Source organism: Hylobates moloch, unplaced genomic scaffold (assembly GCF_009828535.3).
Source record: "Hylobates moloch isolate HMO894 unplaced genomic scaffold, HMol_V3 SCAFFOLD_22, whole genome shotgun sequence".
Classification (NCBI taxonomy): Eukaryota; Metazoa; Chordata; class Mammalia; order Primates; family Hylobatidae; genus Hylobates; species Hylobates moloch.
In genome coordinates this window covers 20906680-20930864 of record NW_026652297.1, presented here as the reverse complement: position 1 = coordinate 20930864, position 24185 = coordinate 20906680, and the positions used below count along the sequence as shown (strand labels likewise).

The 24185-nt window shown below is 37.1% G+C and overlaps 1 protein-coding gene across 5 annotated transcripts in view; it reads left to right on the top strand.

Moving 5' to 3' along the window:
* ANKRD28 (ankyrin repeat domain 28) overlaps positions 1 to 24185 on the top strand; it is a 197664-nt gene that overhangs the window by 83000 nt on the left and 90479 nt on the right. For all 5 annotated transcript variants that reach the window (XM_032144284.2, XM_032144285.2, XM_032144282.2 and 2 more), the window contains one exon: positions 18216 to 18294. In XM_032144284.2, coding sequence (XP_032000175.1) covers positions 18216 to 18294 — 79 coding nt within the window. The remainder of the gene's footprint in view (positions 1 to 18215; positions 18295 to 24185) is intronic.

Here is a 24185-nt window from a genome sequence, read left to right as displayed (position 1 = left end):
TTTCATATATGGTATGAGATAAGGATCCAGTTTCATTCTTCTGCATCTGGATATCTTCTATTGAAGAGGCTGTTCTTGCCACATTGTGTGTTCTTGGCACCTTTGTCAAAAATCAAGTGACCATAAATGAGTGGATTTATTTCTGGGCTTTCTGTCCTGTTCCATTGGTCACTGTGTCTGTTTTTATGTCAATACTATGCTGTCTTGATTACAGTAGCTTTATAATACATTTTGAAATCAGCAGTGTAATGCCTCCAGCTTTGTTCTTTTCGCTGGTTATTGTTTTTAACTATTCATGGTCTTTTATTGTTTCATATGGATTTAAGGGTTGTTTTTTCTATTTTCTGTGAAAAATTACATTGGAATTTTGATAGGGATTGCACTGAATTTGTGGATTGCTTTGGGTAATATGGACATTTTAACAATATTAATTTTTTAGTTCATGAACACAGTATATATCTTCTCATTTATTTGTGTTTTCTTCAATTTGTTTTCATTAATGTTTGATAGTTTTTAGTATACAGATCTTTTATCTGTTTGGTTAAATTTTCACCTAAATATATTACTTTTTTGTTGTTGTTCCTATTATAAATGGGATTGTTTTCTTAATTTCCTTTTTAGATAGTTTGTTGTTAGTATATACAAAGGCTACTGATTTTTTTGTATGTTGATTTTGTATCTTGCAACTTAATTCATCAGTTTCAGTCGTTTTTTGGTGTCTCTTTAGGGATTTCTCAGTGTAAGATCATGTCTGCAAATAAAATTTCATTTCTTTCTATTTTATTAGGATGCTTTTTACTTCTTTCTCTTGCCTAATTGTTCTGGCTAGGACTTGCAGCACTATGGTGGATAGGAGTGGTGAGAGTGGGCAGCATTCTTGTCCCTCATCTTAGAAGAAAGCTTTCAACTTTGTACGTTAAGTGTGATGTTAGCTGTGGGCCTGCCATTTTTAGCCTTTACAGGACCTGTTATTGATGTGTAATTTTAGTGTTTTATTATTCTATAAAAAGCAAGTAAGCCTTAGAAGTATCTGATTACTGCTAAATTTGTAGAATGGAGTAAATTCAGTACTTAGAATAGGATGCTGTCTGTATTTTTATATATTATTATAGAACAGTGTCCAGATTACAACATGAATTAATAACTAAATTCTAAAATACCTACAGGGAATTTGTCCTGGGGCAAAAACCATGCCTTCCATATTGTAGGATAGTCAGCACTGGAAGGGGATCTTAAAAATTAAGTAGTTAAATCAACTCCATTACAGATGAGGTAAAACTAAGGCCCTTGGAATTATTTGATTTGGTCACTTCCAGTCACTTTCCAGGCCACTTTCCAAGATCTCAAAGATATCTTAACCCAGCTTTCTTTGTGTCAAATTTAGTTTTTTGTCCATATTGTCTCCCCTGGTGTGTCACCTCTCAATTCTATCTAGTGGCTTAGCATTATAAGTAATTTCTTGTCTTTTCTCTTGTAGCTATAAGCATATAAGCTCTTTAGTAAATACTTGCTTATTTAATTTGATAATATTTGGCATATTGGTTTATTCACTTGTCTAGTAATATGTGCCAGTTACTATGCTGGTTCCTGTGAAGGCAAGTCCAATCATGCATAATTTCTTCTCCCTGCTTTTTAATGTTATTTCCTTTTATCAGATTATCAGTCATACCTGCGTTCTCTTCCTCTTCCTTTGCCTCGTCTTAAGCTTATGTTTATTCTTCAGGCTGCAGTTTATGGTAGGCAGACTTTTAAGATGGTCCCCTGTATTATTTCTGGTATTGTAAGCATGATAGGGTATTGTATTAGTTTGTTCTCCCTCTGCTATGAAGAAATACCTGAGACTGGGTAATTTATTAAAAAAGAGGTTTAATTGACTCACAGTTCTGCATGGCTGTGGGGGCCTCAGGAAACTTACAATCATGAAGGCACCTCTTCACAGGGTGGCAGGAGGGAGAATGACTGCCAGCAGGGCAAATGCTACATACTTATACAACCATCAGATCTCCTGAGACTCACTCATTATCATGAGAATAGCATGGGGGAAACTGCCCCCCATGATTCAGTTACCTCCACCTAGTCCCATCCTTGACACTTAGGGATTATTACAATTTAAGATTAAATTTGGGTAGGGACACAGAGCCAAACCATATCTGGTCTCATTCCAGATTAGCTTATGTCATCTGGCAAAGCACAAAGCTGACTCTAGGTAAGTGAGATTATCTAGATGGGTCTGTCCTAATCACATGAACTCTAAATCTGGGTCTAGAGTTAGGAACAAAGGGAGTAGGAGATTAGAAGTATGAGAGGGATTTGATGTGAAGGATATTCTCTGTTGCTGGCTTTGAAGATGGAGGGAGCCATATGGTAAGAACTCAGGCATTCTCTGCTAGTGGAGGGTAACCTCTGGCTGACAACCGGGAAGGGAAAATGGAGGTCTTAGAAGGACAAAGAACTGACCATTGCCTGAATGAGCCAAAAAACAGATTTTTTTTTTTTCTTTTAGTCAGGCCTCTAGGTGAGAACACAGCCCATCAACACCTTGATTTTGACTTTGTGTAACCCTCAGCAGAGAACCCAGTCACACCATGCCTGGATTACTGTCCTTAAAACTGTGAACTAAAAGATTATTTGTTTTAAGCTGTTGGACTTTTTTTAAATAGCTACTATTTATCATACTCTGGGTATAAAAACAGGGAATAAACAAGATTCCTATCTCCAGAGTTAGAGCCATTGAACGTGAAACAAGCCAATTAATATGATGATTGTTACAAGGGAGAAGTTCAGAGTGCTATGGACACCTATTAGGCTGATGTAATACCATCTGGGAGACCAGGAAAGGAGCTCCAGAAAAAGATACTTATGTATGATATTCATTATCTATTGCTGCATAACAAATTACTAAGTATTAGAAGCGAATGAATATAAAGAAGACATAGCCCCTGACTTTAGCAAGTTTATAATCTAAAGGTATTTGGTTATATTATGTGTGGGTATTGAGGGGGCTAGGGCGGAGAGGGGGTGCGTGTGTGTGTGTGTGTGTTTATAGTTTGGTTTTGGTGATGGGAGCAGTCAACTGGCGGAGAGGGGGTGTGTGTGTGTGTGTGTGTGTGTGTGTGTGTGTGTGTGTGTGTGTTTGGTTTTGGTGATGGGAGCAGTCAACTGTCCAGGTTGCCCCTCTGAAGTCACTGCTCTGACAGACCATAAAGAGAAAACTGCAAATGATAACAGACTTACTATTTCATAAGAGAATACTACCATTCTCCATATTTCAGGTACACGTGTTTTGTTTCGCCCTTTCTGTTTCAAGTTTGTGGAAAAGAAGCCTGTTTAGCTTAATTGTACTTGGGCAACTGACACTTGACTAGCGCAAAAGATAATAAACTCGTAATTTAGAACACATGTGTCTCTGTATATGAGAAAAGTTACAAATACTGTAGGTCAAGGTTTCATCATTGGTTTGGAAGATAAATATTTACAGTGAGGGTTTGGGGTTTTATTTACACAGAAACTAGATTACTTCCCCCCCACCCTAAGATTGTGTTGCACAGATCTCTGGTAATAAAATTTCTACTTTTATTCCTGATTCCGTGTAGAACCAAATTGGTGCTTTGGGGAGGGGGCATGGGTATATAAAGGATAAGTAGTTTTTTCAGTTTTCAGGTGACTTTTTTTTTTTTTGAGACGGAGTCTCGCTCTGTTGCCCAGGCTGGAATGCAGTGGCACAATCTCGGCTCACTGCAAGCTCCACCTCCCAGGTTCATGCCATTCTCCTGCCTCAGCCTCCCGAGTAGCTGGGACTACAGATGCCCGCCACTAAGCCTGGCTAATTCTTTGTATTTTTAGTAGAGATGGGGTTTCACCGCGTTAACCAGGATGGTCTCGGTCTCCTGACCTCGTGATCCACCCATCTCGGCCTCCGAAAGTGCTGGGATTACAGACGTGAGCCTCCGCTCCCAGCCCAGGTGACTTTTTTTCATTTTGAACATTAGTTCAGGAAAACAAAACTTCCTAAACCAACAAAAGAAACTACTGTTCTTAGGCTGGAAATATCATTTCAGAGCTTTTGTCTTCTGTCAATTCTTTGATATATTTTACCTCTTAATTCAGATGTGTTTTAATTGATATTTTGGAAGAATGGTTACACTTTCATAACCAACTTTTTCCTCCTCCTTTTAACTTTTTTAAAATTAGGAAATATAATAAACTTATGTAAAACAAATGTACAGTTTAATGAATATGTGAATGTCACCACGACCCAGATCAGAAAACAGAACATCGTTAGCACCTCAGAAGTGCCCTTGTTGGTGACCACTTTATGATCAAAACTTTCCACCCCACCCCTCAGTGTAACCAGTAAATTTTTGTTATAGTCTCTTTTGGTTTTCTTTATAATTTTGCCACCTACTTATTAAGCAATATAATTTAGTTTTGCGTATTTTGAATCAAATAGATCATACAGTATATTTTCTTCGAGTCTGGGTTCTTTTGTGCAATGCTATTTTGTTTTAAAAATTGACCTGATTCCACTGAATGCATCCAACACAGTTTATCCATTCTGCTATTGATGGATAATTGGGTTGTTTCACATTTTTTTCTATTTTGAATGATGCAACTATTTGTAAACTTGTCTTCTGATACACATAAGCCTGCATTTCTATAGTATAAATACTTGGCTATACATATATTCAGCTTTACTTGATAATGTCATATTATTAAATAACTTAAACTTCCATGAGCACTGTGTGAGAATTCTTATTCGTCCACATCTTTGGACCACATTCTTGGTTTTTGAAGTATGTAGTATATGGTAAAGTGTTTATTTGGACATAGTCCAGTTTCCTAGCATATAGCTTCTAAAAAACCCTTCGAATCTCTGGAGTGATAAGTGTCTTTTTTATGCTTAGGAGGTGCTATCTGAGCTGTTTGAGGCCCCTCAGATAGCTTCAAGATGAGGGCTTGTCACCTGAAAGACCAAAGCATGTTTAGAGGGCTTGAACTTTTCAAGACCCCCACCCCCCAATCTCTGGAGAAAGAAGAGGGACTGAATGTGAGTTGGTCACCAGTAGCCAGTTATTTAATCAGTCATGCTTATGTAATGAATCCTCTATAAAAGCCCAAAAGGACTGGGTTCAGGGATTTTCCAGTAGCTGAACATGTGGCAGTTCCTGGAGGGTGGTGCATCCAAAAAGGGAATGGAAGTTGCATGCCCTTCCATGGAAGCTGCGTGCCTTATACGTCTCTTTCATCTGGCTGTTCATCTGTACCCTTTTTTGTGTTATTAATACATCAGTAAATATAAATAAAGTGTTCCCAGAGTTATTTGAGCTCCTCTAGCAAACTAATCAAACCTGAGAAGGAGGTAGTGGGAACCTCAATTTATAGCCAGTTGGCGAGAAGTATAGGTGAAAACCTACCAGTAGGGACTGGCATCTGAAGTAAGGGGCAGTCTTTTGGGACTGAGCACTCGCTTTCAGATCTGATACTATCTTCAGGTAGATAGTGTCAGGATTAAATGGAATTAGAGTACACCCAGCTGGTGTCCTCCGGGGAGGAAACAACCTCCACACATCAAGTATCAGTTTTGTATTGAGTGGTGTGTGAGTAGAAGGGGAAAAACTGATTTCTCCTCCTACATAGTTGTATGTTGTTATTTTAGCTTGCTTTTTTATGACAGTTTCAGGCACATTTTATATGTTAATTAGGCATGCGTATAGCCAGCCTCTTTTATGAAGTACCTGTTAAATCTCCTGGACCGGGCACGGTGGCTCACGCCTGTAATCCCACCACTTTGGGAGGCCAAGGTGGGTGGATCATTTGAGGTCAGGAGTTCAAGACCAGCCTGGCCAACATGGTGAAACTCCGTCTCTACTAAAGATACAAAAGTTAGCCAGGCATGGTGGTAGGCACCTGTAGTCCCAGCTACTCGGGAGGCTGAGACAGGAGAATTGCTTGAATCCTGGAGGCAGAGGTTGCAATGAGCCGAGATTGTGCCGCTGCACTCCAGCCTGGGTGACAGAGTGAGACTCTGTCTGAAAAATAAATACATACATATATAAATAAATCTCCTGCCTATTTTTCTTTTGAGTTGTCTCTTATTAATTTGCAGCAGGTCTTTTTATATTCTGGATATGAGCCCTTTTTGACTTGTGTGTGTTGCAGATATCTTCTCCCATTCCAACTTGTCTTTTCAAAATTCTTTATGGTATAATTAAACATGAGGTCTTAATTTTTTATGCCTTGTTTTTCAGTTTTTTAAAAATAGTTAATGCTTTTGATATCTTGTTTCAGAAGTCTTTCCCTAACTTGAGTTGTAAAGATAATATTTCATATTCATATATGAGTGCTTTTAACATTTTGCTGTTTACATTTAGTTTTATAATATATTTGCAGTTAAATTATACATATAATGTGAGGTAGTGGTTTGGATTTGGTTTTTGTTTTCATTCTTTTCCAAATAGGTACCACATTGTCCCAGCATAATTGCCCATATTTTGTTGGGTGGTTTTCTTATTTTTGAGTTTTAAGAGTTCTTTATATATTCCGAATTCAAGTTCTCTGTCAGATCTGTGATTTGCAAGTATTTTTTCCCAATGCATGCTTTGTCTTTTTATCCTCTTAACTGTGTCTTTCTCAGTACAAAAGTCTCATTTTGATGAAGTTTAATTCATTAACTTCATGGATTTTGTTTTTGGTATTGCATCTAAGAGTTCTTTACACAACCCACAATTTTCTCCTAAGTTTAATAATTTTAGATTTGGGAAACAGGTCTATGATTCCTTTTAAGTTAATATTCGTATTAGGTGTTAGGTATAGATGGAGGTTAATTTTGTGGCATGTGGTTATCCAGGACTATTTGTTGAAAAGATTATTTCTACATTGACATGCCTTTGTACTTTAGTCAAAAATCAATCATATTTTTATGGATTTATTTCTAGACTCTACTCTGGTCATGTCTGCCTTTTTTCTCATACCACCCTCCCTTGATTACTTCACTTTTATAGTAATTATTGCAGTCAAACAGTGTGAGGCCCCCAACTTTGTTCTATTCCTCCTAAATGGTTTCTGCCTTTTTAATTTGTCTTCCCATGTAAATTTTAGCTTTTTAATATCTACAAGAAATCCTGTGAGGATTTTTATTGTGATTGCATTGAATCTATAGATCAAATTGAGGAAAACTGGCATTTTAGCAGTAGTGAGTCTTCCAGTTCATGAACATGGCATCTGTCATCATTTACTTAGGTGTTCTTTGATTTTTTTTCTTGGGTGTTTCATAGTTTTCAGCATACAAATCTTGAAATTTTTTATTTCTTTTTTGACATGGAGTCTTACTGTGTTGCCCAGGCAGGAGTGCAGTCTTGGCTCACTGCAACCTCCATCTCCTGGGTTCAAGCAATTCTCCTGCCTCAGCCTCTCGAGTAACTGGGATTACAGGCACACACCACCACACCCAGCTAATTTTTGTATTTTTAGTAGAGGCAGAGTTTCGCCATGTTGGCCAGGCTGGTCTTGAATTGTTGACCTCAGGTGATCTGCCCACCTTAGCTTCCCATAGTACTGGGTTTACAGGAGTGAGCCACTGCATCTGGCCCAAATCTTGCAAATTTTTATTAGATTTATACTTAAGCATTTATTTTCCTTCTTTATCTTTTTACTATTTTGATGCTATTCTAAATGATACCTTTTTTAGTATAACTTTCACTTACTAATTGCTAGTAAGAAATATAGTTGGTTTTGTATATTGACCTTGCATTCAACAACTTTTCTAAACTTAGTCTAGGATTTTTTTTTTTTTTTAGATTTCTGGGATTTTCTTTATAAATAATATGCCATCTATGACTAGAGATACTTTTCTTTCTTCCCTCTCAATTGATAAGATTTTTTGCTTTTCCTTATTTTACTGACAAGTTCTTGGGTAGGAGCGGTGAGTAGACATTTTTGCCTCATTCCTATCTCAGAAAAAAAGCATTCACTCTTTCACCATTAAATTACCTGTCAGGTGTACATTTTTGTTGTACCCTTTATCAGGTTAAGAAAGTTCCCCTCTAAGTTTGCTGAGAGTTTAAAAAATTATGAGCTAGCTGGGCGTGGTGGTGTGTGCCTGTAATCCCAGCTACTCAGGAGGCTGAGGCAGGAGAATCGCTTGAACCCGGGAGGCAGAGGTTGCAGTGAACCGAGGTCGCGCCACTGCACACTAGCCTGGGCAACAGAGGGAGACTCTGCCTCAAAAAAAAAAATAAATACATAAATAATTTTTTAAAAATCATGAGTACATGTTGGATTTTGTTAAATGCGATGATTGTATGACCTTTCTTTTTATTAGTCTGCTAATATGTTGAATTACACCAGTTGATTTTAGTTGAATGATACTTGTGATCCCGGAATAAACCCCAGTTGGTCGTGATGTAGTACCCTTTTCATATATTGCTGAATTCAATTTGCTGATATTTAGTTGAAGATATTTATGTCTCTGTTGATGGGGGATATTCATCTCTGGGTTTTTTTTTTTTTTTTTGTAATCGTCTGGTTTTGGTATCAGGGTAATAATGTTGGCTTCATCTTTTTATGTTTTGGGGATTTTATTGATAATCCCCTCATAGTTATGATACAGACTTTTTTTTCCTTTGATCATTCTGACTAGAAGATTACTAATTATATTGATCTTTTCAAAGAATCAGCTTTTGAGTTCACTGATAATCTCTTTTTGTTTTGTTTTCATCTTTATCATTTTCATCCTTTTTTTGCTGGTTATTTTGCCTTTTTTCTAGTTTAAATGAAAGCTTAAATTATTGATTTAAGACCTTCTTTTCTGATACAAACATTTAATACATAAATTGCTCTCTATTGCTTTAACTTTATCCCCCAAATTTTAATGTGTTGTATTCATTTTCTTTCCATTCAAAATACTTTCCTAATGTTCTTGGAGACTTCCTCTTTACATGGGTTATTTAGAAGTAGTTTTCTACATTTATTCTACTTTACTACTGAAATATTCTTTGAATCCCAAATACTTGGCAATTTTCAAATTGTCAGGTTATCTTTCTGTTATTTATTTCCAATTTAATTTTGTTATGTCCAAAGAACATACTTTGTATGATTTTGATTTATTTTAATGTGTTAAGGTTTGGTTTTGGCTCAGAATATGGTTTATCTTAATGTTTCAAGTGCTTTTGAAAATAAATGATATCGTTTGGATGTTTGTCCCCTCCAAATCTCATTTTGAAATGTGATCTTCAATCTTGGAGGTGGAGCCTAATGGGAAGTGTTTGGGCCGTGGGGGCAGATCCTTTATAAATGGATTGGTGCCTTCCCAGCAGTAAATGTGAGTGAGTTCTAGCTCTCCTACTTCATGCAACAGCTGGTTGTTTAAAGAGCTTGGCACCCTCTCTTCTATCTCTTGATCCCTCTCTTCACCTTGTGACACCCCTGCTCTCCTTTCACCTTCTGCCACCATTGTAAGCTTCCTGAGGCCCTCACCAGAAGCAGATGCTGGTGCCATGCCTTTTTCTTTTCTTTTCTTTTCTTTTTTTTTGAGACAGAGTTTCGCTCTGTCACCCAGGCTGCAGTGCAGTGGCGGGATCTCGGCTCACTGCAGCCTCCACCTCCCGGGTTCAAGCGATTCTGCTGCCTCAGCCTCCCAAGTAGCTGGGAGCTGGGATTACAGATGTCTGCCACCACGCCTGGCTAATTTTTGTATTTTTAGTAGAGATGGTGTTTCACCATGTTGGCTGGGCTGGTCTCCAACTCCTGTCCTCAGGTGATCCGCCCGCCTGGGCTTCCCAAAGTGCTGGGATTACAGGCACGAGCCATTGCGCCCTGCCTGGTGCTATGCTTCTTATACAGCCTGTACAACCATAAGCCAAATAAACCTCTTTTCTTTATAAATAACCCACCCTCAGATATAACTTTGTAGCAGTGCAAAACAGACTGATACAGTGTTCATCCTTTTGTTGCATGCTATAAATTGTATAATAATTTTACAGAGTAAATAAGATGTGTTAAGTGCTTTATGCAATGGCTTGCACTAATAAAAATCTTCAGGTTTGCTCTCCTTTGCTAAGATGCTCTCCCCATTCTACATAGTTACTACAGGAAGTGCCATGTTAATCTTCCCCTACTTTCAGTTAATACAGAAGTAAGCATTAAATTTATGAGCAAATTTGGTGAGCACCAAATTAAGCCAATCAGATATTCTTCTGGGAGATTGAATTAAGAGACTTCCCCTTGGGCTGCTGAAGTTCTAAGATAAATGTCAGGAGTTGGGATGCCTTATTCCCTACCATGAAAAAAAGTGTTCTGTGAAGACAGAAAAAACAGCTCGTGTGCAAAGAAGAAGCAGAGACAAAAGTGTTTCAAGTGTTTGATTTCAATTGTTCTTATGACCTAGCCACATGCCTGCCTTTCCTCAATTTTGGTTGTTCAGTGCTCAATTCCATTAGATGCTTCAGTGTCCTTCCTTTAAATCGATTTTGCCTAAACTGGTTTAAGTTAGATTTCTGTACCCAGTAATGCTATCTAATATATATATGTATTCAGTACGTAGTAATTATTAAGGATGATAATAGAAACGTGGACTATTTATAATTTTTCTTTAAAGTTACATTGCTCTGATAAATGCTAATGATATTTCATATTATAATCTGAAACTTTGAGGTTCCAAAGAGGTTTTCAAAGTATTCCTTGGAGGAAAAGGATCATAGCATACATCTTGGAACTGGTTTTAACAGTTATTTTACAGTTGTCTGTCAGAGGTAGTTCTAAAATGTGCTTCATTCTCATACCCAAAATCAATATGGAAGTCTCCTACACCCTATAACACATTAGCATATCATTGAATCATGGCAAGTGTTCTCCACTAACATAATTTGTTAAATCCTTTCTAGTGCCTATAAGGTACATAACGTTAAGCCAGGTATTATGTGGACATAGACAGTTAGTTTTCTCTAGATACTTTTTACCAAATTATGAAGCCATGACATAAACCCAAAACTGAGTATTAACAAGAATGCCACTTCATATGGTACATATAATGATGTTGTAATCGGAGTATAGGATAGAGAAATCTCAGTGGACTGACATAGTCCTGAAGACTTTGTGAAGGAAATAGAAACTGAACTGGACCTTGAAGAGTAGAGGGAATTTGGGTAGTGGAAAGACATTCTGGCCAGCGGGAATATGTGTAAAGATGAAAATGTGCCATGTATTCTGTGTCTGTTATGGTTCCAGCTATTCATTAGTAGTTTTTGAATATCAGGTTAAGGAGGCAGAATGGAGGTGATTGGTGATGGTGACAACAGCCAGTAAAGGTGATTGAGCAGAGTTGCAAAAGAGATAATGAAAGTGAAATTGCTTCCAAGTCTTATCTGCTGGCAGGTAAGCCAGTTGGATCTCTAATGTGGTCTGAGAATGAGATAAGATCCTAGAAGGGTGGTAGTAAATTTAAAAATGAAGTTAACTAAAAACACAACGTGAATATTCTCTCAAATAGCTGTAAGAGTACTAAGCATCACTTCTGTACACAGAGTAAGCCAGAATTATCTTGCTTGAAGCAGCTGTAGATATTCACCAATACCTTACAGAGCTATATCCTTAAGACTGAGGTTCACCATGAGGCTTCCCTGAGTGCAGGTCTCGAGGACAGCAGGATAATCAAAACTTATTTTATAAAGGCAAAAGAGAAGAGTGGATCTGATGAGTCCTAGCCAGGTCCACCTGAGTTCTGGGTACCATAACCTGAACATTGATGATATGTAAATATTTAGCAGGGAAGTCTTAGTCTCCTACTCCTATTTAGCAATAGAAGTAGAAGAAAAAAGCATCATGATAGGGGCAAGAAAGAGAGCGACTATTAGGTGTTAATGAGAAAAACAGAGAAAGGAAAGAAAAATACAAAGAAAACTGTGCTACTGTTGACGAGAAACAGTGAAGTCAGACTACAGATTGTTTTGAGGGAGAATGATTAGTTTTAAGTGGACTGTGATTAAGCTGATAGAGGAATATTATAAATACAGGCAGCATAATACATTAACAGCATGCACCTCGGAGTCCAGCTATCTGTGCTTGAGTCTGATTGTGCCACTTCCTATGATTTTGAATGAGTTTCTTAAACTTTTCTGTTTTGATTTCCTTATCTGTAAAATAAGGAGATACAGTTGCATACTTAACCCTATGCGGTAAGTATTTAAAGCAGTCCTAGCAGAAAGTAAGCACTAGGTAAGTGTTTTGTTTGCCATTACTACTAGTCTTCCTAAGGAGTTATAGCTAGTGTACATGAACATTTTCAAGACCTGGACAAGGGCAGAATTACAGACCTATATCATTGCTATAAAGGTTGCGGTTGAATCCAGCCGAAGTGGTTGAATTCTGAGTCACTTTTAAGTATTTTGCCTTGAACAAATATTTGTCTTTCAGTTGTCATTTCTTTCTTTTCACTTCCCTGTTATCCTACTTTATATGTTTCCTCTTAGAGCTCGATCTTGAAATCCGCATTAAGGTAAAACTTCCACTGAAAATGTGCAAATGCAGTCTTAGTTCCAGATTTGATTTAAGGCACCTCATAGATCTAACCCTTTGCCTATCCTGAGCTTGGCATCCCACCATAGATTCATTTCTCACAGCCTTATTTATTCCTAAGTTATCTAAGCTTCCCTAGTGGTTTTTTTTTTTTTTTTTAGCTTGCTTCTAGGGTTCATTGTAACATAACCTGTAAACTAAAGAATAATTCAGGGTGCTTCGAATACTTTTTAAAAACTTATTTTGAAGAAATTATAGACACACCAGAAATTGCAGGTGGTACAGCACAACCCCATGTTTCCATCATGAGATTCCTTCAGTGGTGATAACTTTTAGTGCGTCATCAAAACCAGGAAATTGATATTGGCACAATACAACTAACTAGACTACAGACCTTAATTTGATTTCAGCAGTTGTTGCAAGTGCTCATCTGGGGGAGAGGGGTTGTGTGTGGTGTGTGGTAATTGTGGTGATGGCTTTGTGCATGAATCTGTGGCATTTTGGCACGTGTGTAACCACTAGCACATTCAAGATACAGAACCATTCCATCACCACAAAGAAATTCTCTCATGTTTCGACTACTTGTGTAGCACTTCAATAATGCACTGGCTCAGCTCATGCCTATGACCCAACCCCAGAGTAATTAACAATCATTGGTCTCATTTAGACCAGAACTTCTAATATATTTCATCTTCTGTCTCTCAAGATAATTGCTATAAGAGCTAAAACTATTTTTTGTTTTTATTTAGGGAGAGTAAGCAATCACTTTTTGTAGTCCTAATCGTATGCATAAAATATCTTTCATAGCACTTATGTAAGAACTGTAAGAAAAATGTATCTTCTTAAAGGTATATGATTGACATTCTACTATAAAGACACATGCACACGTATGTTTATTGCAGCACTATTTACAATAGCAAAGACTTGGAAACAATGACAGACTGGATAAAGAAAATGTGGCACATATACACCATGGAATACTATGCAGCCATAAAAAAGAATGAGTTCATGTCCTTTGCAGGGACATGGATGAAGTTGGAAGCCATCATTCTCAGCGAACTAACACAGGAACAGAAAACCAAACACTACATGTTCTCACTCGTAAGTGGGAGTTGAACAGTGAGAACACGTGGACACAGGGAGGGGAACATCACACACCAGAGCCTGTAAGGGGGTTGGGGAGCAAGGGGAGGGAGAGCATTAGGACAAATACTTAGTGCATGCAGGGCTTAAAACCTAGATGATGGGTTGATAGGTATAGCAAACCACCATGGCACATGTATACCTATGTAACAAACCTGCACATTCTGCACATGCATCCCAGAACTTAAAATTTTTTTTAAAAGTGTATAAAATACATAATTGAATGAGTTTGAAAACTTCAGTCTGGTGTGTATTTAATAATTCTATTTGGGGTTATTTTGGAACAATACATTGAGACGTAATGGCTTCTAAACTAAACTGACTTAAGAAAAAATTTTAATGGGCACCTAGTACTTATAAAATGCCTGGTTATGGGAAATTATTTTTAGAATTTTTATTATGATGCTTCTCATTTGATTGAATAAGTTATTTTTAATTTTTTCTTTTTTGTTTTTCCTTTGTAAAACATGTACCTGTGGAAGACTATAAATAATGAAAAATAACTCTCTTACACACTCAGACCCTAGTCAACAAACTTCCTCAGGGGTAATCACTGTATTCATTTTTTGAGTATTCTTCCAGAGATATTTCATACATATTCAAGCCTAAGTATATGTAGAAGCTTTTAACTACAGTGGTTCTGAGCCTGCATTTTTCATTTAATGCTGTGCTTTAGAGATTGTTCCATTGATAAGGAACATTGAGGTCTGCTTCTTATTTTACATTGAAAGCATAGTATTTCATTGTGTGGATGTACAACTAGAAGACCTCTCATCTGATATATGGTAGTTGGGAATTGTAAAATGTGATCTCTGAGCATTTCAGTGTGACTGTATTTTCCAGCCTTTATTTTTTTAAAGTTAGACCAAGGCTTTTTCAGTGGATGTGGAGTCCACTGACAGGTGTTCAGTGTTCTCTTCCTTGCTCAGACCATACTCAGTGCATTATCTATAACTTCCATTTTGAGTTTCTGTAGCTGATGTGAGAAATTAGACCCTTAAGAAATAATCTTAGGGCAAAACCCCTAAGGTTTTTACTGTTCAGTGTTTGCCTTAGTGTTTCCAGTTGTCTCAGCCATACCCAATTCAATAGCACTTTCCTTTTTTCAGTAGTTTGCTTTTATTGATTCTTCAGTTGTGGCAAACACAGCTTACCCTTGATAAACATACCCCATCATGGGAGCAAAGCTGTGTGGGCTCGTTAGTGGTAAACTACTAGTCAGAATATTTAATGTGCCAAAGTCATCTATTAATTTTACTCAGGAAGCCGAGGATATTGGTTAATCATGTTAGTCAGTTAAATAAAGATTAAGAGTTTTTTGTGTTTCATAATTTTAGGTAACCATTTAGTGGGCATTTAAGTTGTTACTAGCATTTTGCCTCCTACAGTGATTCAGTAAATATACTTAATCATTTTATCTGGACACATGTAGGCTTTTTTAAAAAAGCCTTAAAATGGGATTACTGTGTCTAAGGGGATCATCACTTTTTAATTTTAATACATTTTGCTGAAAAAAATCTTAAATATTTTATTACCTGATTTTCAATGTTTAACTGTAGTAGAATATGATATATAAATTCTTTCTTTCAAAATTAGCCAGTTTTATTTCTCTCTTTTCTTCAAATTGATTTGTAGAGAGGAAAAACTGTGTTCATACGAATCATAAAATACATTAATGGGATTCGAGAGGCATTGAGTCATAGAATTCCAGACGTCTCTCACACACAGATGACTCACTTTCTGTGTTGTTGTGCTATGTGTGTGGTTTATCTGGTGCAATAGATGTTTCTCAATTTGACTAAATCTGATCATATTTAAACACTCTAGGACGTTTGCTGTGTTAATGAGTAACACTGAAAAGCCTAGGCAAAGTATCCTTTCTTAAAAAAAATAACTAAATTAGGACACATCTTTGCATGTATTCTGTTGCTTTAGTGGTTCTGCGTTAGCTCTTTCAACAATTGTTTGTTGAATAATTTCTGTGTAGAGCATTCTGTTTCCTGGGGTGGTATATATTGGAATAAAAAACAATGTCTTGTGCTAATTGTGGTGAGAGAAAGAACCCTTAGCTTACTGAACAATTTAACATTATTGGCACTATATCAACCTCCCTTTACTGGAACACCTGTTACTATTTTAAGGACAAAAGCAGTATTAAAATTATAGGAAGAAATGTTTGAAGAGACCAGTGATAATTATATGTTACACACATTCGCCCCCCCTGCCCCACTGCCGCCCCCCACCAGAGAAGATCTTGCTCTGTTGCCCAGGCTGGAGTGCAATCGCATGGTCATAGCTCACAGCAGCCTCAAGCTCCTGGACTCAAGCCATCCTCCTACTTCAGCCTGCTGAGTACCTAGGACTACAGGTGCATGCCACCAGCCCAGCTAATTTATTTACTTACTATTTTTTTGTATAGATGAAGTCTCACTATATTGCCCAGGCTGATGTAGAACTCCTGGCCTCAAGTGATCCTCCCACCACAGCCTCCCAAATGTTAAGATACGTTCGTGTATTAACATCACATACTACAGCTAAGCCTTTTTTGGATTGCCTGTAGATATTGAATCCTTCTTTTGCCTAGCAAGCAGGTTTTTACTTTAATTCTCAATGGCCCAACAATTTTTTCTTAAAGTAATTAAGGGATTCCTAAACAAGAAAATCATTACAAAATGAAGTATAATTTTTCATTTGTTTAAATCTTGAAAACTGTGTCAGTATTCTAATATGGTAAGAGGCCCCCCAAATATAATACCTACTTTAAATAGGTTTATTTATCTTACTAGCATGAAAGTCAGTGGTCCAAGCTGGTAAGGCAGCTCTTTTCTGTAGGATTATTTATTCCAGATCTTGTTGCTTGACAGCATGCTAGTATATTGGCCTACATTTCCATGGTCAAAGGGGCTCAGTTTCACATGTGCCTTCCAGCCTGTGGGAAGCGGGAAACAATTAGCCCTGTTCTAGAGTAGGTTTTTTTTTTTTTTTTGGTGAAAGAATCTCTCTCTGTCGCCCAGGCTGGAGTGCAGTGGCGCGATCTCGGCTTACTGCAAGCTCTGCCCCCCAGGTTGATGCCATTCTCCTGCCTCAGCCTCCCAAGTAGCTGGGACTACAGGGGCCCGCCACCACACCCGGCTATTTTTTTTTTATTTTTTTTAGTAGAGACTAGGTTTCACCGTGTTAGCCAGGATGGTCTCGATCTCCTGACCTCGTGATCCACCCGCCGCCTCGGCCTCCTAAAGTGCTGGGATTACAGGTGTGAGCCACTGCGCCTAGCCTAGAGTAGTTGTCTGTTAAGTTGAAGATGACCTGGAAGTTGTGCCCATTATTAATTTCCACTCACATACCACTGGTCCACACCAAGCAACAACTTCAAGGGAGGCTAGGAATGTATTCTCTCGCTGGGTGGCTAAGTGACCAGCTAAAATTTTATTCCTGTGGACAAAAGGAAGAACATAGTGGAAAACAACTAACAATCTGTCACAAAAGCCTTTATAAAAAATGAAGGATGTAAGTTTCAATGTGAGTATTACTGAATAGTTTTTTTCAAATGCAGCCAAGTCAGTAATACTCTGTTGTAACTTTAGATAGGGTATCTGTGAATTAAAAATCCCTGAATGTGACATTACTATAAAATCTTGCATCTTGAACTGGAGAGCACTGTTGTTTTCTGGTAGTAGGTCCATGAAACATGCATTAGTGGTGGCTTCTTTTCCTGGAGGAAGATTTGGATGAGTATGTGTTTTTTATATTGAAACAGACAGGAATATATTTTGGAGATAAAAGTAAAACTAGCAGGAATGTTAAGAAAAAACTTAAAATTCTTTAAAGTATAATGTCGAATCCCCCGAAATATTTTTCCTTTTTGCCCCTAAGGGTACTCTTGTGAAAACATTTTGATAAGCAGATCTTTTGGTTTGTTAAGGTTTATTTTATTCAATTAGGTTAACAGTTCTAAACTGTAAAACTGCGGAAATATACTGACGAAAAGATTAGTATGAAGTAAAATTTTCCTTTATATATCAGCAGCACAAGCATCTTTATTCAAAGAAAGTCTTGCTATTTCTTTGTCATTTTAGTTTTTTTTTTTATTCTTTGCTGGACTTTATACCACTATTTTAAGGTCAAGTATTTTTTTAGGCTTTTGCCTTAGCAAGGAAATACCCTGTATTTTTGTTTTGTTGTTTTTTTTGTTTTTAATAGAGACAGGGTCCTGCTCTGTTACCCAGGGTGGAGTGCAGTGGTGCGGTCATGGCTCACTGCAGCCTCATTCACTTGCAGGCTCAAGTGATTCTCCTAGCTGGAACTATATGTGCATGCTACCATGCCTGGCTAATTGTTAAAAAAAATTTTGTAGAGACAAGGTCTTGCTTTGTTGCCCAGGCTTGTCACATCCTTTTTTTTATATTGGGACTTGCAGACTAGGCTAGAGTTATAGAAGTAATAAGTTGATAGTTAATAATGGTTTGGTGGGGGTGGGAGATGTTGTTGTTGTGGTTATTTAAGCTATTATTAAAATTAACCTTATTTTAAAACTTATTTCCCACCTTTCCTTATTATCACAGGACAATGAAAAGCGAACCCCATTGCACGCTGCAGCTTATCTTGGAGATGCAGAAATCATTGAACTTCTTATTTTATCTGGTATGGTAACCTCTGAGTAATAAGAACACATTATGTATATTTTTGTTATTCTTAATATTTCTCATTCATAATTGACTATTTACTGCATGACCTGTTGTTCATATTTGTTTTATCAGCTGAAACTTATTTTTATATTCATTCTATAAATACTGATCACATATCTTTTTCTGGGTGCTTAGAGTACATTAAAGAACAAAACAAAGATTGCTGCCCTCTTGTAGCTTATACTCTGATAAGGAAAAACAAGCAGTAAATACAAGTGAATTTTATAGTATATTAAATGATGATGAGTGCTTTGAAAAAATGAAAAGGTAGATCAGGATAATTGGGGTGGGATAAGTATTATATATAGCGGGTTTTTTTGGTTGGTTTTTTGTTTGTTTGTTTGTTTTTGTTTGTTTGTTTTTTGGTTTTGTTTTTTGAGATGGAGTCTCGCTCTGTTGCCAGGGTATAGTGGCATGATCTCAGCTCACTGCAGCCTCCAACTCCCTGGTTCAAGTGATTATCCTGCCTCATCCTCCCGAGTAGCTGGGATTACAGGCACATGCCTCCATACACAGCTAATTTTTGTATTTTTAGTAGAGATGGGGTTTCACCGTGTTGGCCAGGATGGTCTCGATCTCCTGACCTTGTGATCTGCCTGCCTCGGCCTCCCAAAGTGCTGGGATTACAGGAGTGAGCCACCATGCCCGGCCTATATAGGGTATTATATGGAACAGTTATAGTAGGCCTCATTGAGCACAGAATTATAGGAGATGGTTGCAGTTCTGCTAGGTGGAGGTAATGGTGGTTTATACCAAATACAACAGTGGAGACAGTAAGATATAGTCTGATAGTAGATATGTTTTGAAGGCAATGCCAGCAAGATTTCTGTGTTTAAATAGCTGTTATCTAAGCCTACTTGAGGGCCTGTAAAATGCTTTTAGTCAATTATACTCCTTTGTTATTTTTTCTAAACTATTTAAGTCTTTATAATATGAAGTAATACTAGAACTGTCTATGACAGAATAGCTCCTATTGTGGTCAGACTACCTGCAGTCCCAAAAAAGGCAAGCAGACAGACAGAGTTTAGAAATACTTTTGTTATAGCCAGATGATTGTAATGATATTTATTGGGAAAGGATATATGTCATTGATTTGAGCTTGTATTGCCAAATTGCATACATACATGCATAATGAAATTGGATTAGTAGTAGTATTCCTTTGATAGTTTGTGGAAAGGAGGGCTCAGAGGGAAAAATTGTGTGTGAAGATTTCGTTAAATAATAGCCCAGAGTTTTGCCATTACAAATTCATAAAAATTTAAGAATCAATTTGATTTTTAAAAAATACCTTATTTCCATAACAGATTGCATGATCATATAAAATTAAGTATGGTTAAACATGGACCTGGCTAATATTTTGTTAGTTTCTTTATGAATAATTTCACCACTGATGTACTTCCCTGAAGATGCCTGTTCCTTATTAATTTTCAGCTAAAATTTACTCAAGAACTGAGGAGGTTGACAAAAATTATCTTTTAATAATATAAATTAATGGGACACAAGTTTATGAAATTTTCTACACAAACAGCGTCCAAAAAACAGTTTAGGACTTTAGATAAGAAGTCTACTGCTGCATTTTTTAACACAGAATTCTGATTATTTTTGTTTTGTCATAAAGATTATTTTATATGATTCCACGTGGAGGGTTTTTTGTTTGTTTTTTCATTTTTTATTTTACACCCAGGAGAAACTTTTCAAATGCTCAAAGTTGACTTAATCCCTTCCTTTTAAAAGTGAATGTTTGCAACAAGGATTTTTAGTTACTTGTAGAAGGTTGACTTCCTGGTTTCTGTAAGTATGATAGTCAAATGAGTCTTATCATGAGCACGATAGTATCTAGATGTCAGCTTTGAAATAAGCATTTGAGAAAATGCTTAGTTTCTTCTGAATAATCCCAGTACAAGTCATGTGTAAAATTAACCATGATACTTGTATAAAAAGCTATTTGAATTTACCTTTAAAAAATACTTTTTTTTATTTTTCTTTGAGACAGAGTCTCGCTCTGTCACCCGGGCTGGAGTGCAGTGGCATGATCTCAGCTCAGTGCAACTTCCTGGGTTCAAGCGATTCTCCTGCCTCAGCCTCCTGAGTAGCTGGGACTACAGGTGTGTGGCACCAGGCCTGGCTAATTTTTGTATTTTAGTAAGAGATGGGATTTCACCATGTTGGCCAGGCTGGTCTTGAACTCCTGGTCTCAGGTGATTTGCCTGCCTCAGCCTCCCAAAGTGCTGAGATTACAAGTGTGAGGCACTGCACCCAGCCAAAAAATCATTTTAATGTTTTATCAGTTTAAAGAGGTAATATAGCTCATGTAGCTATTTTTCAAAGGAAAAATACAATTTTAGATGAATTTAGTTGTTCTCAGTTCTCCATAAAAAAAAATTAAGTTTTTACATTGGCATTAGAGCTGTACATTATCTCCCCACCCCAGATTTCTTCTGACTTGAATTTCTGCTACTCTTTTTGTTTGCTCTGCTCTAACCCCACTGGCTGCCTTCTACCTCTGGTTCTTTGCACTGCTGTTTCCTTAGCCTTAAACCTTCCTCGGCCACTTACACTTAGCCTTAAACCTTCCTTAGCCACTTACACCGTGAACCTTTTTATGTCCTTGCTCAGATGTCGCATCGTCAACAAGGTCTTCCTTGGTCACTACCACTACCACCTAATCCCCCTCGCCTATGTTATCTTTTCTCCTAGTGTTTATTGTTATCTGACATCCTTCTTAAATTACTTGTTTACTGTCATTTTATCTCCTACAGAATGTAAACTCCAAGAAGGCAGGCAGTTAGTCTACTTTGCCTTCCTAGCATATTTATTTAAAGTGCCTGGGATGGTGATTATAGCAATATAAGTTTAGACTGTGTCTCCTTTTCAGAAATTTGTTTACATTTTGGTCTGTTTCTCAGGTCTTTAATGGAAATGAGAATGGGAGAGGTGGGGATGGGTAGAAATTAAGGGTTGAAGGGTATCAGGTAAGTGGAAAGGGAAAGAAAGCGAATGATTTGTCTATGAGTGCAACTCAGGGTCTTAGACTTTTTTCTCTTTAGACTTACAGTTAGGCTCTAATTTAGGAAAAATAAAACAAAAACTTACTCGGGTTTGGAGTAAAATTAGCTGGAGTAAAATCCAAGGCTGCATTTCTATTGAACTAGAACCTCAGCTTTCTATTTATAAACAAAAAAAAAATAAAGAAATAAACCAGGCTTTGTGTTGCCATGAGAGACACTACAGATAGTGTGAATGGCACAAGCTGTTTTGCCAGACAGATCTGGATACAGTCCTGGCCTTACTTCTTACCACCTCCATGATCTTTTGAAGTTTATTTGCTCTCTGAGCCTCAACTTCCTCATCTAAAAAAATGGGAATAATATAAATTTTATAGGCTTAAAGAAGCAAATGAGATTATGTCATTAAGATACCTAGAAAAGTCCCTGGTATATAGTATTCAAAATTATGACTATTTTTTTTAAGCAGCATTTCTTTTTTTTCCTTCACTTTTTTGGTTCTGCCAAGTAAATAAATTCCTTTATATCAGGAATTATCTTCTCTGTGACTTTTAGATATGCTTTCTTAAAAATTCTCACCTCCTCAGTTTTGAAGTCCAGTTATTACAGTCTGAAATGTAATAGAAGGAAGATGGAAAAAGATGTAAAAAGATGTAAAAGAGGAAGGAATGACTACCTACTGGGGGGAAATGAAAAATAATTTATTTCCACAATCTAGAAAGACAAAGGTTGAAAAAAAATAGACTCTATATACTCTGGAGAAGTGTATTTATATGTTTTAAATTCTACAATCAAGAAACAGCCTTTAAAGCTTTATATGATATAAGTTTCTTCCTGAACAGGGTAGGTATTTGCTCCCCTGAGCAAATAGTAAGGGCGCCTGTAATTTATGGATAACAGAGCTCTAACAAAAAGATAGGTAGTAATCAGGCTGTGTATTTAACTTATAAAAGTTGACACTATAGAGGATAACTCCCATAGCCTTTTATAAAAATATCCTTTCACATAAATGAGGAAGGAACCAGGAGAGTTTTTTTGTTTTTTTGTTGTTTTTTTTTTTTTTTTTTTTGAGATGGAGTCTCGCTCTGTCACCCAGGCTGGAGTGCAGTGGCGCAATCTTGGCTCACTGCAAGCTCCGCCTCCCGGGTTCACGCCATTCTCCTGCCTTAGCCTCTCTGAGTAGCTGGGACTACAGGCACCCGCCACCACGCCCGGCTAATTTTTTGTATTTTTAGTAGAGACGGGGTTTCACCGTGGTCTCGATCTCTTGACCTCGTGATCCGCCCGCCTCGGCCTCCCAAAGTGCTGGGATTACAAGTGTGAGCCACCGCGCCCGGCTATTTTTTTTTTTTTTTTAAAGACCTAGTCTTGCTCTGTTACCCAGGCTGGAGGGCAGCGGCACCATCTTGGTTCACTGCAACCTCCACCTACCAGGTTCAAATGATTGTCCTGCCTCAGCCTCCCGAGTAGCTGGGGTTACAGGCATGCATCACCAGGCCCAACTAATTTTTGTGTTTTTAGTAGAGATGGGGTTTCACCATGCTGGCTGGTCTTGAACTCACCTCAGGTGATCCACCTACCACGGCCTCCCAAAGTGCTGGGATTACAGGTGTGAGCCACCGTGCCCGGCCCAGGAGAGGTTTTGAAATCTGAACCAGAAACCTGATCAGGAAGGAATTTTGATTGGTGGATATTTCTTCAGTTCATTCATGTTATATCCATTTTAAATTCCTATTAACTCTTTAAATTAAAAGTTGATTAGGACAGTTTTGCAGAAGAGATACTGCACATTTCAGAAGTCAAGTATAAGCTAACCAATGAATTATTAGTTTTATATTGGAAATAGATTTCCAGAATAGCAGGGTAGTAAAAGACTAATCGTATCCAAATTTTAGTTCAGAATAAATATCAGAAGAATAGTCTTCAGACAATATATAGCATATAGACTTATAAGGTTCTGTATAGATGCTTCAGGAGTTCTGCTTAAATTTGGTTCGAATGCCATGGTTGCTGAGGCCCAAGTTAAACTGACTGATTTCCATAACCCTAATTTTAAATTCTGGATCCATCAAAACAGGCTTTTAATGAATTATGGTAAGTTGAGTTATAAATTAGAATTGAAACTAGATATTTGATCTGATCAATTCTCTAGGTAAAGATGAGGAAAAAATACATGAAGAGAAATATAGGCAACAAAATTAAGCTAATTTGTTTATAGTTAGTAATGAAAATTTAGTGTAGGTGTTTACACTTCATGTTAATTACCAACACCACATTGTAATAGCAGGTAGGTATAATCTTAAGTAAATTAAGCAATATGAAATTATGCTTACTTGTATAAAAGTCGTGTAAGATTGCATTATATAAAAGTCATATGCTTTCATAAGAACATAAAATAGAGTCAGTTACTGTGATTTTGTATTTTAAAAACTACTTCAATATCCATAGCAAGAGTTCTATATTCTCTAAATATATTTCTCTAACATAAAAAAATACAAAGATTGAGATTATTTTAGAGTAATTTCCTTCTGTGTTCATAGTTCAGGTTTTTATTATGTCTGACTTGTGATTAAAAATTAGGAAATAAGGATATTTATATTTTCTCCAATTTGTTTCACTCTTTTGTGTTGCCTTGGCCCTTTAAGTGATGTGGAAAACCAATGGAGAGTTCTGTTTGGAGTGGAATAACATGCTCTGACTTCTGTTTTTAAAGATTGATTCTCTGGCTTTGGCTTCAAATTCTTGACCATTTTAAGTCATGTTTATCCTACTTTTTGTTATTTCTAGGTTTTTATCTTTAATAGTTTTCCTTTTTTCCCCCAAACTCAGCTAGCTCTCATAG